Source organism: Dermacentor silvarum, chromosome 10, assembly GCF_013339745.2.
Source record: "Dermacentor silvarum isolate Dsil-2018 chromosome 10, BIME_Dsil_1.4, whole genome shotgun sequence".
NCBI lineage: Eukaryota > Metazoa > Arthropoda > Arachnida > Ixodida > Ixodidae > Dermacentor > Dermacentor silvarum.
This window is the reverse complement of record NC_051163.1, coordinates 83,939,304-83,955,394: the sequence shown is the minus strand read 5'-3', so window position 1 is coordinate 83,955,394 and position 16,091 is coordinate 83,939,304. Positions and strand designations below refer to the sequence as shown.

Here is a 16,091-nt window from a genome sequence, read left to right as displayed (position 1 = left end):
GGCACTCAATCTACACGTTAATCACCCTGTCGTTACCTATGCTATATTTACTTGCAAGGATCTGAGTGGCGTTGCAGAAGTCATGGGCACTTTTTTTAGTTTTGTCGTTGCGGGGTGCCTTTCATCGCAACAAGACTGGGATTTTGTTACCAAGTACTTACTCTCGCTCACAGGGCATAATATGTAAATGGCCAATAGAGGCCTTAGGAACACTTGACTTAATATGTCACGTAGTAGTGACGATGAAGCAAAAGTCGTAAACTGGGAATGACGAAACTGATTCTTTATTGGGCGAACCTGTGCCCACAAAAGCAAGTTACACTTGAAGCTCAACGATAGCGGCGAACACAGTCGGCGATCGTCGAAATCTGATCAGCGGCGAAACGCGTCGGCTTTTATACCTGAGTCATCGAAGGTTCCAGATTAATCCCTGATGCCCGCGTGTCTTCCAGAAAGTTCTAGACAATTCGCGTCGCTCATACAATCAGATTACATGGGCGTCGGTGACCACAGACGACGGATAGAAGCATTGATAACGTCCGAGAAGCTTCCAATGCAGGCGCGTCCTGCGCCGAGCGATAACGTTTAACATTTGTCAGCCAATGTTGAAAGCGGCCACCGGTGAAAGATAAACATGTGTACGTGTCAATACCCTCCCCTTAAAAAGCATCGTCCCGATGCTACAAACAAACACGAAAGCGAAAACAAAACCATGCGTAATAAACAAAATAACAAAAAAAATAACAAAGTAACAAAGTACCTAAGTTTGTCAGCGGGCGTAGAAAGGCTTAAGACGCACCACGTGGATGACTTCAGGTCGTGCCCGGCGCCGCTGTGATTGCGAAATGCCGTCTGGCACGACCTCATAGTCCAGTGCGCCAATACGTCGGGTGATCTTATATGGTCCGAAATAGCGACGTAACAGCTTCTCGCTAAGTCCTCGTCGGCGTATCGGAGTCCAGACCCAAACACGGTCACCGGGCTGGTACTCGACGTAGCGTCGTCGAAGGTTGTAGTGTCGGCTGTCGGTCCTCTGCTGGTTCTTGATGCGCAGTCGGGCGAGCTGTCGACCTTCTTCGGCACGCTGCAAATAGGTGGCAACGTCGAGATTTTCTTCGTCGGTGACGTCCGGTAGCATGGCGTCAAGCGTCGTTGCCGGGTTCCTTCCGTAGACCAGGTTGAACGGCGCCATGTGCGTCGTTTCTTGCACGGCCGTGTTGTATGCGAAGGTCACGTACGGAAGGATGGCATCCCACGTCTTGTGTTCGACGTCGACGTACATTGCCAGCATGTCGGCGATGGTCTTATTTAGGCGCTCGGTGAGGCCATTCGTCTGCGGGTGGTAGGCGGTGGTCCGGCGATGGCTTGTGTGGCTGTATCGCAGGATGGCTTGAGTTAGTTCTGCCGTAAAGGCAGTACCTCTGTCGGTGATGAGGACTTCTGGGGCACCGTGACGCAGGAGGATGTTCTCAACGAAGAATCGGGCTACCTCGGCAGCACTGCCTTTGGGCAAGGCTTTTGTTTCGGCGTAGCGGGTGAGGTAGTCCGTAGCTACGACGATCCATTTATTCCCGGACGTCGACGTCGGAAAAGGCCCCAGTAAGTCCATCCCAATCTGCTGGAATGGTCGGCGAGGTGGCTCGATCGGCTGTAGAAGTCCGGCTGGCCTTGTCGGCGGTGTTTTGCGTCGCTGACAGTCTCGGCATGTCCTTACGTAATGGGCGACGTCGGCAGAGAGGCGAGGCCAGTAGTATTTTTCTTGTATCCTCGCGAGCGTGCGGGAAAAACCGAGGTGTCCAGCCGTTGGGTCGTCATGGAGAGCTTGCAGAACCTCTGGACGCAATGCTGAGGGTACCACGAGGAGGTAGTTGGCTCGGAGAGGCGAGAAGTTCTTCTTTAGGAGAATGTCGTTTTGCAAGAAAAACGACGCCAATCCTCGCCTGAACACCTTCGGCACAGTGACGGTCTTGCCTTCTAGGTAATCTACAAGGTTCCTTAGTTCCGGGTCGGCTCGCTGTTGTTCGGCGAATTCGTCGGAACTGATGGGTCCCAAGAAAGTGTCGTCATCCTGGTCATCCTGTGGCGGCGGTTCGACGGGGGCGCGAGACAAGCAGTCGGCGTCAGAGTGCTTTCGCCCGGACTTGTAAACGACGGTGATGTCGAATGCTTGAAGTCTCAGACTCCATCGTGCGAGGCGACCTGAAGGATCCTTCAAGTTAGCTAGCCAACACAAGGCGTGGTGGTCGCTCACAACTTTGAAGGGCCTGCCATAGAGGTAGGGGCGAAACTTTGATGTAGCCCAGATGATGGCGAGGCACTCCTTTTCTGTTGTGGAATAATTTGATTCCGCCTTCGATAGCGACCGGCTAGCGTAACTTACAACCCTTTCTAGTCCGTCAGTCCTCTGCACAAGAACGGCGCCGAGTCCTACGCTGCTTGCGTCGGTGTGGACTTCGGTATCGGCGTTTTCGTCGAAATGCGCAAGTATTGGCGGCGATTGCAGGCGTCGCTTCAGTTCTTCAAATGCTTCGACTTGCGGCGTCCTCCCACTTGAACTCGACGTCGGCCTTCGTGAGATACGTCAGTGGCTCAGCGATCCGTGAAAAATCCTTGACGAAGCGCCTGTAATAGGCGCACAGTCCAAGAAATCTACGCACTGCCTTCTTGTCAGCGGGCGGAGGAAAGTTGGAGATGGCCGCAGTTTTCTGAGGGTCGGGGCGCACTCCAGACTTGTTGATTAGGTGGCCCAAAAACAAGAGCTCCTCATATGCGAAGCGGCACTTTTCTGGCTTTAACGTGAGTCCGGAGGTTTTGATTGCTTGAAGAACTGTTTCAAGGCGCCGCAGGTGTTCTTCGAAGCTTGAGGCAAACACAACGACGTCGTCCAAATAGACAAGGCAAGTCTGCCATTTCAAGCCTGCCAGTACTGTATCCATGACGCGTTGGAAAGTCGCAGGTGCCGAGCAAAGACCAAACGGCATGACCTTGAACTCGAACAGTCCGTCTGGTGTTATAAAGGCAGTCTTCTCCCGGTCCCTCTCGTCGACTTCGATTTGCCAGTAGCCGGTTTGAGGTCCATCGACGAAAAATACTTTGCGTTGTAGAGTCGATCCAAGGCGTCGTCAATCCGTGGGAGGGGGTATACGTCCTTCTTCGTGATCTTGTTGAGGCGACGATAATCGACGCAGAAACGTAGGGTTCCATCCTTCTTCTTCACTAACACCACGGGGGACGCCCACGGACTCTTGGACGGCTGGATGATGTCGTCGCGTAGCATTTCGTCGACTTGGTGCCTTATGGCTTCACGTTCGCGCGCCGAAACTCGGTACGGGCTCTGACGGAGTGGGCGGACATTTTCGTCGGTGATGATGCGGTGCTTGGCGACAGGGGTTTGTCGAACTTTTGACGACGACGAGAAGCAGTCCTTGTATTGCAGGAGCAGAGCTTTTAGTTGTTCTTTCTTATGCCTGGGAAGGTTCTGATTGACGTCGAAAGTTGGCTCAGGTATTATAGTCGTCGTTGCAGGTGCACTGGAATCCGTGAAGGCGAAAGCACTGCTGGCTTGTAATATTTCGTCGATGTAGGCGACCGTGGTGCCTTTGTTAATGTGCTTGTACTCAGGGCTGAAGTTCGTGAGCATCACCCTTGCTTTCCCTGCACGTAGCTCAGCTATGCCTCTAGCGACGCAAATTTCACGGTCGAGCAGTAGGTGATGATCGCCCTCGATGATGCCCTCCATGTCTGCAGGCACTTCGGTACCGACGGAAATCATTACGCTGGAGCGAGGCGGAATGGTGACTTGTTCTTCAAGCACATTCAAGGCATGGTAACTTATGCTTGTATCCGGTGGTAGCGCGTTGTGCGTTGAAAGCGTTATCGACTTGGATCTTAAGTCGATGACTGCACCGTATTGGTTTAGAAAGTCCATGCCTAGGATGACATCCCTGGAGCAGTGCTGCAGGATTACGAAGCTCGCCGGGTAAGTGCGGTTGTTTACCGTGACTCGGGCTGTACAGATTCCAGCCGGCGCTATTAGGTGGCCTCCAGCTGTCCGGATATCAGGTCCTTGCCAGGCCGTCTTCACCTTCTTTAACTTGGCGGCGAACGCGCCACTGAAGACGGAATAGTCGGCGCCAGTGTCGACGAGAGCGGTGACGTTATGACCATCGATGAGCACGTCTAAGTCGGTAGACCGTCGTCTAGCATTACGGTTAAGTCGTGGCGTCGGATCACGGCTGCGTCGGCTTGCTCCGCTGCTGCTACGTCGCGTCGGCCGGTCTTCTTGCGGCGGCGAAGTGCTGTCAAGGCTGTTGCTAGGCGGCGTGCGGATATCTCGTCGTAATGATTCGCGAATCGTCGTCGTCGTCGGCGGAGGATCTTCGGCATTGCGTCGTACAGCAACCGCACCTCCATCGGTTGCTGCCTTTAGTTTCCCCGGTAAGGGCTGGGAGATCGGCCCCGGGTGGGACCGGTGTACTGACGACGATGCGGCGAGATGTAGCGGCCTGGTGACGGCGAGCGTGAGGGTCGTCGGGGTTGCCACTGGGCTCCGGCGAGGTAGTCAGCAATGTCGCGCGGTCGTTCACCCCGCACTGGACGCGGCGCGTTGACGGCGAACCCTCGTAGGCCCATCTCGCGGTATGGGCATCGGCGGTAGACATGGCCGGCTTCCCCGCAGTGATAGCAGAGCGGGCGGTGGTCGGGGGCGCGCCAAATGTCCGTCTTCCTCTGGTAGCTGCGCTGGGCGACGGGCGGGCGTGCTGGCGGCGGCGGCGGTGGACGACGGAACTGCGGCGTTACGGGGCCCTGGCGCGAGCGCGGAGGGGGGCCTTGACGACGGGCGACGGCGGCGTATGTCATCGCTTCCGGCTGGGGTTGCGGCGATTCAGGAAGTCCTAGCGATTGCTGGATTTCCTCCCGCACGATTTCGGCGATGGAAGCAACTTGAGGCTGCGACGACGGTAGCAACTTCCGCAGCTCTTCGCGTACTATCGCCCTGATGGTGTCTCGTAGGTCGTCGGAAAGTCCTTGGACTTCGGCGTAGTGTGGCGTCGAACGGCGATTGTATTGCCGGTTGCGCATGTCCAGTGCTTTCTCGATCGTCGTAGCCTCCGAGAGAAAGTCTTGGACTGTTGTTGGTGGATTCCGTACCAGTCCGGCGAATAGCTCCTGCTTAACTCCCCGCATGAGCAAGCGAACTTTCTTGTCTTCGGGCATAGCTGGATCGGCGTGCCGGAACAATCGAGTCATTTCTTCAGTGTACATACCGATGCCCTCATTCGGGAGCTGTACACGGTTTTCCAGCAAGGCTGCAGCTCTTTCTTTACGGACGACGCTCGTGAAGGTGTCCAGGAAGGCGGCTCGGAAGAGGTCCCAGGTTGTTAGTGAACGTTCCCTATTCTCGAACCAGGTTCTGGCGCCATCTTCAAGAGAGAAGTAAACATGGCGCAGCTTTTCGTCGCAGTCCCACTTGTTAAACGTAGCGACCCGGTCGTATGCCTCCAGCCAGCTTTCGGCGTCTTCACATGGCGAACCGCGGAAAGTCGGCGGCTCCCTGGATTGTTGCATCACAACCGCAGATGTTGGCACAGGGGCTGTCATGGTTGCTGCTGCCGAGGTCATGACTTTTGTCCTCTTGGTCTTCTCAGGTAGGGGTTCGTACTCCGGTGGCAGGTTCAGTAGCCTGCGACTAGCTCGCTGGTCGGGGTAGGCGTCGACGTCTTCTAGACGGTGTGGGCTTGGCTCACGGCTGGACGGGGGGGTCCGGTACAAGGACATAAAAGCACCTCCACCAGATGTCACGTAGTAGTGACGATGAAGCAAACAGTCGTAAAACTGGGAATGACGAAACTGATTCTTTATTGGGCGAACCTGTGCCCACAAAAGCAAGTTACACTTGAAGCTCAACGATAGCGGCGAACACAGTCGGCGATCGTCGAAATCTGATCAGCGGCGAAACGCGTCGGCTTTTATACCTGAGTCATCGAAGGTTCCAGATTAATCCCTGATGCCCGCGTGTCTTCCAGAAAGTTCTAGACAATTCGCGTCGCTCATACAATCAGATTACATGGGCGTCGGTGACCACAGACGACGGATAGAAGCATTGATAACGTCCGAGAAGCTTCCAATGCAGGCGCGTCCTGCGCCGAGCGATAACGTTTAACATTTGTCAGCCAATGTTGAAAGCGGCCACCGGTGAAAGATAAACATGTGTACGTGTCAATATCTTTGTTTGCTTTCTTGATTTTAGTGTAATAGTATACAGCGCTTCGTTACATATGTTATCGTTGCCGACGTGAACTGTTTTATGAATGTGTATATGATATTCTTGATAAATTTTTTGTATTATTGCACATGCTCCTTCTTGATGTGTATTGCGTTTTGGTGTATATTGTCTGTTATGCTACTTTTTGTTTCTTACCAAGCCGGACCTCGTTGTTCAATTTATTGCGGTTAGTATCAAATGTTACATGAAGTTTTTCATTGGTGCGTGCAAAGAAAAGTGAAATAAAAGCAAATTATTTGGGTTACTACACTCACCGAAAACAAAGCTTACGTTTAAACACACAGTTGCAACACAACATTTGAAAAAATAAATTTATTGGCTGCCGTAACTTGTAGACAGAGAACTATACAAAAGTTAAAAGCAATAATTACGCTAGAAGTGAGTGTCACCTTCTGATTAAGGAACTGCCTTATTCTGTTGATGCCACACAAGAAAATTAATAACAGATACGCCGACATTAGATATACACAATGTCGTGCGTCAATGCAGAGCTACTATTATCCAATAGAATCCGGTCATTCACTAGTGTTTAATATCTGAATGCGGCGCGTCATGTGGCGAAAATGTAGGAAACAAAAGAAACAGATGCGCTACAAAATCTACGTGTAATGACAGGGAAAGAAAAAAAATTGCAAGGAAAGCCCTTTTAACGTAGCATTTTGATGTGTATACGATAATCAGTGCAAAGGTTTTGCTAGGAGCGGCGTACCCACTATTTCTTGAAGAGGGGGGGGGGGGGCAAAGTACATACGATCTGACTTTCTCTCTCTCCACAGACATTTTATATATGTATATATTCAAGAAATCAAAGCACGTTGGAATACACATAACAGGACTTCACTGACGTTTCGGCTGGGCTCCGCCCTTCATCAAAATTGCGATAACAAGCACACAGAGCTCAATTTATACATTTTCGCCGTAAGAGAGCGAACAAGACAAGAAAAAGTACAAATTAAAAAAAGGACTACAACAAACACGTCAGTGGAACCTTGTGCGTGCACAGAGTGGCATGATTAAAAAAATGAAAAAGTGAATACAACAAGGCTCTGAAAACGAGCTCGTAAATCGTAGGTAGCCTATGACCACAGGCGCGCAGAAGTTTAGTGTCATCATGAATGTCAACATGTCTAATGACTCTTGTGAAGCTCATCAAAAACGACGGGCATACACAGTAGTGCTATGAAGGGATACAAAGTTGCGCGTACATAGAGTGTCATTATGAAAACATATTTACAAAAGGCATGCCAGGGGTCACTGCTGTGAGTAGAGCATTTGACCACAAAGACGGTCAATACACCCTCACCTGGCCGTAGGACTCCTGCACCGTGACCCCCACTAACCTCTGATTTGAACGAACCGTGACCCATTACATTCTTTCTGTTTGCAGGCATTTTTTATACACAGTCTATGAGTGTATGAAAACAAATTTAACATACATGGAAGATTTCATGACAAGATTAGGTAATAAACATCAAGATAATTTCGAATGAAAGCTGCCAAAATATGTATATAACTTCATAAACATACCATATAATATTTGTTATATAGCCGTTACAAATGCATGCACATATTTATATAATTCATAGAACAGGAGAACGTCGTAAAAAAGAATAAAAAAATAGAATAACAAGTCTTTACTGACGTTTCGGCCGCACAGTCAAATATCAAAATAGAAAATTAGGGAAGAATGACAGCTACAAATGCAGGTGCACACCTTTTCATCTCAAAAGAAACCAAAAGTGGCATTTGATGTGCATAATGTCGTGGGTCGCTGCAAAACTACAATTATCCAGTAGAATCCGGTCAATCACTAGTTTTTAACATCTGAAGACAGCTTCATGTGTCGAAAATTTAGGACAAGGAATAAATACACGGGCTAGAATATGTACGTGTCATGGCAGGGAAACAAAAAAAGATGCAAAGAAAGCCCTTTTAACGTAGAATTTTGAGGTGGATACGGTAATCAGTACAAAAGTTTTGCTAGCAGTGGCATACCAACTATTTCATGAAGAAGCGGGGTGGGCAAAGTACAAACTATCTCACTCTCTCTCTGTAAATAACGAAAAGCTAGGAAATTGTTGTTTTTATTGCATTACCGAAGAAAAAAGAAAATACGGAAAAAAAGAAAAAAAAAGGTTTGCGAGACACAAAAAAAATTCGTTTTATGAAGATGCCAATCGGTTTGAAGGTCACTGACCCGAACAACCCTGCCAACGACTGACACTTTCCCAGAAGCAGAAGGTGGAGAGGGAAACAATGGAAGGGAAGCGTTCGCCTCTATGAGCTCCGTCGTACATTCAGTTGGCCGCTTACTTCGCTGCCGATCGGTCGTCGCCGAGAACTTTGTTCGAGACCGCACCGAGTAAGTACCAGCATGAGTTTCAGCAATTGCCTAAGCTTCACCGCTCTTCTCTTGCAGGCGATAGAGAAGATCCTGGAGATCGAAGACGGCGACAAGGCCGTAAGCCTTCACCGTCGCGTATTGCTGGAGCAGCTGTTGAAAAAGTGGGCATGGCTGGACGACTCCGAGAGCAGTAGCAGTTCTAGCGACGACGACGACGGTGGGCCACCTGCTCCAGCCATCGCTGGCGTGAAGCGTGATCGAGATGTTGGCGACAATGAGGTCAAGCAGTCATCGAACGAGAATGCGGCAGATCAAGCAGGTGCCTCGCCCACTTTTGCAGATGCAGAACCTGGACCGTCCAAGCGCCCGAGAGTGGACGAAGAACAGTGCCTGGATTGCCGTCCAGGGCCTAGCGGTCTTCAGTCCAGTCACATCCCAGCGGGGGTCGACGACGAGGATGACCCGTATCCTGTGAAAGTCGCGCCATTCCCAGACTGGCTGGACTTTGCAGGCACGGTGGCTGATGAACCAGTGCAAGACCCGGATCTTTCTTTTCTTGACCTCTAGTGCTTTGTAGTATATATCTTTGTTTGCTTTCTTGATTTTAGTGTAATAGTATACAGCGCTTCGTTACATATGTTATCGTTGCCGACGTGAACTGTTTTATGAATGTGTATATGATATTCTTGATAAATTTTTTGTATTATTGCACATGCTCCTTCTTGATGTGTATTGCGTTTTGGTGTATATTGTCTGTTATGCTACTTTTTGTTTCTTACCAAGCCGGACCTCGTTGTTCAATTTATTGCGGTTAGTATCAAATGTTACATGAAGTTTTTCATTGGTGCGTGCAAAGAAAAGTGAAATAAAAGCAAATTATTTGGGTTACTACACTCACCGAAAACAAAGCTTACGTTTAAACACACAGTTGCAACACAACATTTGAAAAAATAAATTTATTGGCTGCCGTAACTTGTAGACAGAGAACTATACAAAAGTTAAAAGCAATAATTACGCTAGAAGTGAGTGTCACCTTCTGATTAAGGAATTGCCTTATTCTGTTGATGACACACAAGAAAATTAATAACAGATACGCCGACATTAGATATACACAATGTCGTGCGTCAATGCAGAGCTACTATTATCCAATAGAATCCGGTCATTCACTAGTTTTTAATATCTGAATGCGGCGCGTCATGTGGCGAAAATGTAGGACACAAAAGAAACAGATGCGCTACAAAATCTACGTGTAATGACAGGGAAACAAAAAAAATTGCAAGGAAAGCCCTTTTAACGTAGCATTTTGATGTGTATACGATAATCAGTGCAAAGGTTTTGCTAGGAGCGGCGTACCCACTATTTCTTGAAGAGGGGGGGGGGGGGGGCAAAGTACATACGATCTGACTTTCTCTCTCTCCACAGACATTTTATATATGTATATATTCAAGAAATCAAAGCACGTTGGAATACACATAACAGGACTGCACTGACGTTTCGGCTGGGCTCCGGCCTTCATCAAAAGTGCGATAACAAGCACACAGAGCTCAATTTATACATTTTCGCCGTAAGAGAGCGAACAAGACAAGAAAAAGTACAAATTAAAAAAAGGACTACAACAAACACGTCAATGGAAACTTGTGCGTGCACAGAGTGGCATTATTTAAAAAGAAAATGAAAAAGTGAATACAACAAGGCTCTGAAAACGAGCTCGTAAATCGTGGGTAGCCTATGACCACAGGCGCGCACAGGTTTAGTGTCGTCATGAATGTCAACATGTCTAATGACTCTTGTGAAGCTCATCAAAAACGACGGGCATACACAGTAGTGCTATGAAGGGATACAAAGTTGCGCGTACATAGAGTGTCATTATGAAAACATATTAACAAAAGGCATGCCAGGGGTCACTGCTGTGAGTAGAGCATTTGACCACAAAGACGGTCAATACACCCTCACCTGGCCGTAGGACTCCTGCACCGTGACCCCCACTAACCTCTGATTTGAACGAACCGTGACCCATTACATTCTTTGTGTTTGCAGGCATTTTTTATACACAGTCTATGAGTGTATGAAAACAAATTTAACATACATGGAAGACTTCATGACAAGATTAGGTAATAAACATCAAGATAATTTCGAATGAAAGCTGCCAAAATATGTATATAACTTCATAAACATACCATATAATATTTGTTATATAGCCGTTACGAAATGCATGCACATATTTATATAATTCATAGAACAGGAGAACGTCGTAAAAAAGAATAAAAAAAATAGAATAACAGGTCTTTACTGACGTTTCGGCCGCACAGTCAAATATCAAAATAGAAAATTAGGGAAGAATGACAGCTACAAATGCAGGTGCACACCTTTTGATCTCAAAAGAAACCAAAAGTGGCATTTGATGTGCATAATGTCGTGGGTCGCTGCAAAACTACAATTATCCAGTAGAATCCGGTCAATCACTAGTTTTTAACATCTGAAGACAGCTTCATGTGTCGAAAATTTAGGACAAGGAATAAATACACGGGCTAGAATATGTACGTGTCATGGCAGGGAAACAAAAAAAGATGCAAAGAAAGCCCTTTTAACGTAGAATTTTGAGGTGGATACGGTAATCCGTACAAAAGTTTTGCTAGCAGTGGCATACCAACTATTTCATGAAGAAGCGGGGTGGGCAAAGTACAAACTATCTCACTCTCTCTCTGTAAATAACGAAAAGCTAGGAAATTGTTGTTTTTATTGCATTACCGAAGAAAAAAGAAAATACGGAAAAAAAGAAAAAAAAAGGTTTGCGAGACACAAAAAAAAATCGTTTTATGAAGATGCCAATCGGTTTGAAGGTCACTGACCCGAACAACCCTGCCAACGACTGACACTTTCCCAGAAGCAGGAGGTGGAGAGGGAAACAATGGAAGGGAAGCGTTCGCCTCTATGAGCTCCGTCGGACATTCAGTTGGCCGCTTACTTCGCTGCCGATCGGTCGTCGCCGAGAACTTTGTTCGAGACCGCACCGAGTAAGTACCAGCATGAGTTTCAGCAATTGCCTAAACGTCACCGCTCTTCTCTTGCAGGCGATAGAGAAGATCCAGGAGATCGAAGACGGCGACAAGGCCGTAAGCCTTCACCGTCGCGTCTTGCTGGAGCAGCTGTTGAAAAAGTGGGCATGGCTGGACGACTCCGAGAGCAGTAGCAGTTCTAGCGACGACGACGACGGTGGGCCACCTGCTCCAGCCATCGCTGGCGTGAAGCGTGATCGAGATGTTGGCGACAATGAGGTCAAGCAGTCATCGAACGAGAATGCGGCAGATCAAGGAGGTGCCTCGCCCACTTTTGCAGATGCAGAACCTGGACCGTCCAAGCGCCCGAGAGTGGACGAAGAACAGTGCCTGGATTGCCGTCCAGGGCCTAGCGGTCTTCAGTCCAGTCACATCCCAGCGGAGGTCGACGACGAGGATGACCCGTATCCTGTGAAAGTCGCGCCATTCCCAGACTGGCTGGACTTTGCAGGCACGGTGGCTGATGAACCAGTGCAAGACCCGGATCTTTCTTTTCTTGACCTCTAGTGCTTTGTAGTATATATCTTTGTTTGCTTTCTTGATTTTAGTGTAATAGTATACAGCGCTTCGTTACATATGTTATCGTTGCCGACATGAACTGTTTTATGAATGTGTATATGATATTGTTGATAAATTGTTTGTATTATTGCACATGCCCCTTCTTGATGTGTATTGCGTTTTGGTGTATATTGTCTGTTATGCTACTTTTTGTTTCTTACCAAGCCGGACCTCGTTGTTCAATTTATTGCGGTTAGTATCAAATGTTACATGAAGTTTTTCATTGGTGCGTGCAAAGAAAAGTGAAATAAAAGCAAATTATTTGGGTTACTACACTCACCGAAAACAAAGCTTACGTTTAAACACACAGTTGCAACACAACATTTGAAAAAATAAATTTATTGGCTGCCGTAACTTGTAGACAGAGAACTATACAAAAGTTAAAAGCAATAATTACGCTAGAAGTGAGTGTCACCTTCTGATTAAGGAATTGCCTTATTCTGTTGATGACACACAAGAAAATTAATAACAGATACGCCGACATTAGATATACACAATGTCGTGCGTCAATGCAGAGCTACTATTATCCAATAGAATCCGGTCATTCACTAGTGTTTAATATCTGAATGCGGCGCGTCATGTGGCGAAAATGTAGGACACAAAAGAAACAGATGCGCTACAAAATCTACGTGTAATGACAGGGAAACAAAAAAAAAATTGCAAGGAAAGCCCTTTTAACGTAGCATTTTGATGTGTATACGATAATCAGTGCAAAGGTTTTGCTAGGAGCGGCGTACCCACTATTTCTTGAAGAGGGGGGGGGGGGGCCATAGTACATACGATCTGACTTTCTCTCTCTCCACAGACATTCTATATATGTATATATTCAAGAAATCAAAGCACGTTGGAATACACATAACAGGACTGCACTGACGTTTCGGCTGGGCTCCGGCCTTCATCAAAAGTGCGATAACAAGCACACAGAGCTCAATTTATACATTTTCGCCGTAAGAGAGCGAACAAGACAAGAAAAAGTACAAATTAAAAAAAGGACTACAACAAACACGTCAATGGAAACTTGTGCGTGCACAGAGTGGCATTATTAAAAAGAAAATGAAAAAGTGAATACAACAAGGCCCTGAAAACGAGCTCGTAAATCGTAGGTAGCCTATGACCACAGGCGCGCAGAGGTTTAGTGTCGTCATGAATGTCAACATGTCTAATGACTCTTGTGAAGCTCATCAAAAACGACGGGCATACACAGTAGTGCTATGAAGGGATACAAAGTTGCGCGTACATAGAGTGTCATTATGAAAACATATTAACAAAAGGCATGCCAGGGGTCACTGCTGTGAGTATAGCATTTGACCACAAAGATGGTCAATACACCCTCACCTGGCCGTAGGACTCCTGCACCGTGACCCCCACTAACCTCTGATTTGAACGAACCGTGACCCATTACATTCTTTGTGTTTGCAGGCATTTTTTATACACAGTCTATGAGTGTATGAAAACAAATTTAACATACATGGAAGATTTCATGACAAGATTAGGTAATAAACATCAAGATAATTTCGAATGAAAGCTGCCAAAATATGTATATAACTTCATAAACATACCATATAATATTTGTTATATAGCCGTTACGAAATGCATGCACATATTTATATAATTCATAGAACAGGAGAACGTCGTAAAAAAGAATAAAAAAATAGAATAACAGGTCTTTACTGACGTTTCGGCCGCACAGTCAAATATCAAAATAGAAATAGAAAATTAGGGAAGAATGACAGCTACAAATGCAGGTGCACACCTTTTGATCTCAAAAGAAACCAAAAGTGGCATTTGATGTGCATAATGTCGTGGGTCGCTGCAAAACTACAATTATCCAGTAGAATCCGGTCAATCACTAGTTTTTAACATCTGAAGACAGCTTCATGTGTCGAAAATTTAGGACAAGGAATAAATACACGGGCTAGAATATGTACGTGTCATGGCAGGGAAACAAAAAAAGATGCAAAGAAAGCCCTTTTAACGTAGAATTTTGAGGTGGATACGGTAATCAGTACAAAAGTTTTGCTAGCAGTGGCATACCAACTATTTCATGAAGAAGCGGGGTGGGCAAAGTACAAACTATCTCACTCTCTCTCTGTAAATAACGAAAAGCTAGGAAATTGTTGTTTTTATTGCATTACCGAAGAAAAAAGAAAATACGGAAAAAAAGAAAAAAAAAGGTTTGCGAGACACAAAAAAAAATTCGTTTTATGAAGATGCCAATCGGTTTGAAGGTCACTGACCCGAACAACCCTGCCAACGACTGACACTTTCCCAGAAGCAGGAGGTGGAGAGGGAAACAATGGAAGGGAAGCGTTCGCCTCTATGAGCTCCGTCGGACATTCAGTTGGCCGCTTACTTCGCTGCCGATCGGTCGTCGCCGAGAACTTTGTTCGAGACCGCACCGAGTAAGTACCAGCATGAGTTTCAGCAATTGCCTAAACGTCACCGCTCTTCTCTTGCAGGCGATAGAGAAGATCCAGGAGATCGAAGACGGCGACAAGGCCGTAAGCCTTCACCGTCGCGTCTTGCTGGAGCAGCTGTTGAAAAAGTGGGCATGGCTGGACGACTCCGAGAGCAGTAGCAGTTCTAGCGACGACGACGACGGTGGGCCACCTGCTCCAGCCATCGCTGGCGTGAAGCGTGATCGAGATGTTGGCGACAATGAGGTCAAGCAGTCATCGAACGAGAATGCGGCAGATCAAGGAGGTGCCTCGCCCACTTTTGCAGATGCAGAACCTGGACCGTCCAAGCGCCCGAGAGTGGACGAAGAACAGTGCCTGGATTGCCGTCCAGGGCCTAGCGGTCTTCAGTCCAGTCACATCCCAGCGGAGGTCGACGACGAGGATGACCCGTATCCTGTGAAAGTCGCGCCATTCCCAGACTGGCTGGACTTTGCAGGCACGGTGGCTGATGAACCAGTGCAAGACCCGGATCTTTCTTTTCTTGACCTCTAGTGCTTTGTAGTATATATCTTTGTTTGCTTTCTTGATTTTAGTGTAATAGTATACAGCGCTTCGTTACATATGTTATCGTTGCCGACATGAACTGTTTTATGAATGTGTATATGATATTGTTGATAAATTGTTTGTATTATTGCACATGCCCCTTCTTGATGTGTATTGCGTTTTGGTGTATATTGTCTGTTATGCTACTTTTTGTTTCTTACCAAGCCGGACCTCGTTGTTCAATTTATTGCTGTTAGTATCAAATGTTACATGAAGTTTTTCATTGGTGCGTGCAAAGAAAAGTGAAATAAAAGCAAATTATTTGGGTTACTACACTCACCGAAAACAAAGCTTACGTTTAAACACACAGTTGCAACACAACATTTGAAAAAATAAATTTATTGGCTGCCGTAACTTGTAGACAGAGAACTATACAAAAGTTAAAAGCAATAATTACGCTAGAAGTGAGTGTCACCTTCTGATTAAGGAATTGCCTTATTCTGTTGATGACACACAAGAAAATTAATAACAGATACGCCGACATTAGATATACACAATGTCGTGCGTCAATGCAGAGCTACTATTATCCAATAGAATCCGGTCATTCACTAGTGTTTAATATCTGAATGCGGCGCGTCATGTGGCGAAAATGTAGGACACAAAAGAAACAGATGCGCTACAAAATCTACGTGTAATGACAGGGAAACAAAAAAAATTGCAAGGAAAGCCCTTTTAACGTAGCATTTTGATGTGTATACGATAATCAGTGCAAAGGTTTTGCTAGGAGCGGCGTACCCACTATTTCTTGAAGAGGGGGGGGGGGGGGGCAAAGTACATACGATCTGACTTTCTCTCTCTCCACAGACATTTTATATATGTATATATTCAAGAAATCAAAGCACGTT

The 16,091-nt window shown here is 46.8% G+C and overlaps 1 protein-coding gene across 1 annotated transcript; it reads left to right on the top strand.

The window, feature by feature from the left end:
* Positions 1 to 7,527: 7,527 nt before the first annotated feature.
* On the top strand, positions 7,528 to 15,195 carry LOC125941053 (uncharacterized). The gene is made up of 4 exons (XM_049657973.1): positions 7,528 to 7,545; positions 8,706 to 9,161; positions 11,702 to 12,157; positions 14,704 to 15,195. The coding sequence occupies exons 1-4, from the start codon at positions 7,528 to 7,530 to the stop codon at positions 15,193 to 15,195; spliced, it is 1,422 nt and encodes a 473-aa protein (XP_049513930.1).
* Positions 15,196 to 16,091: the final 896 nt, after the last annotated feature.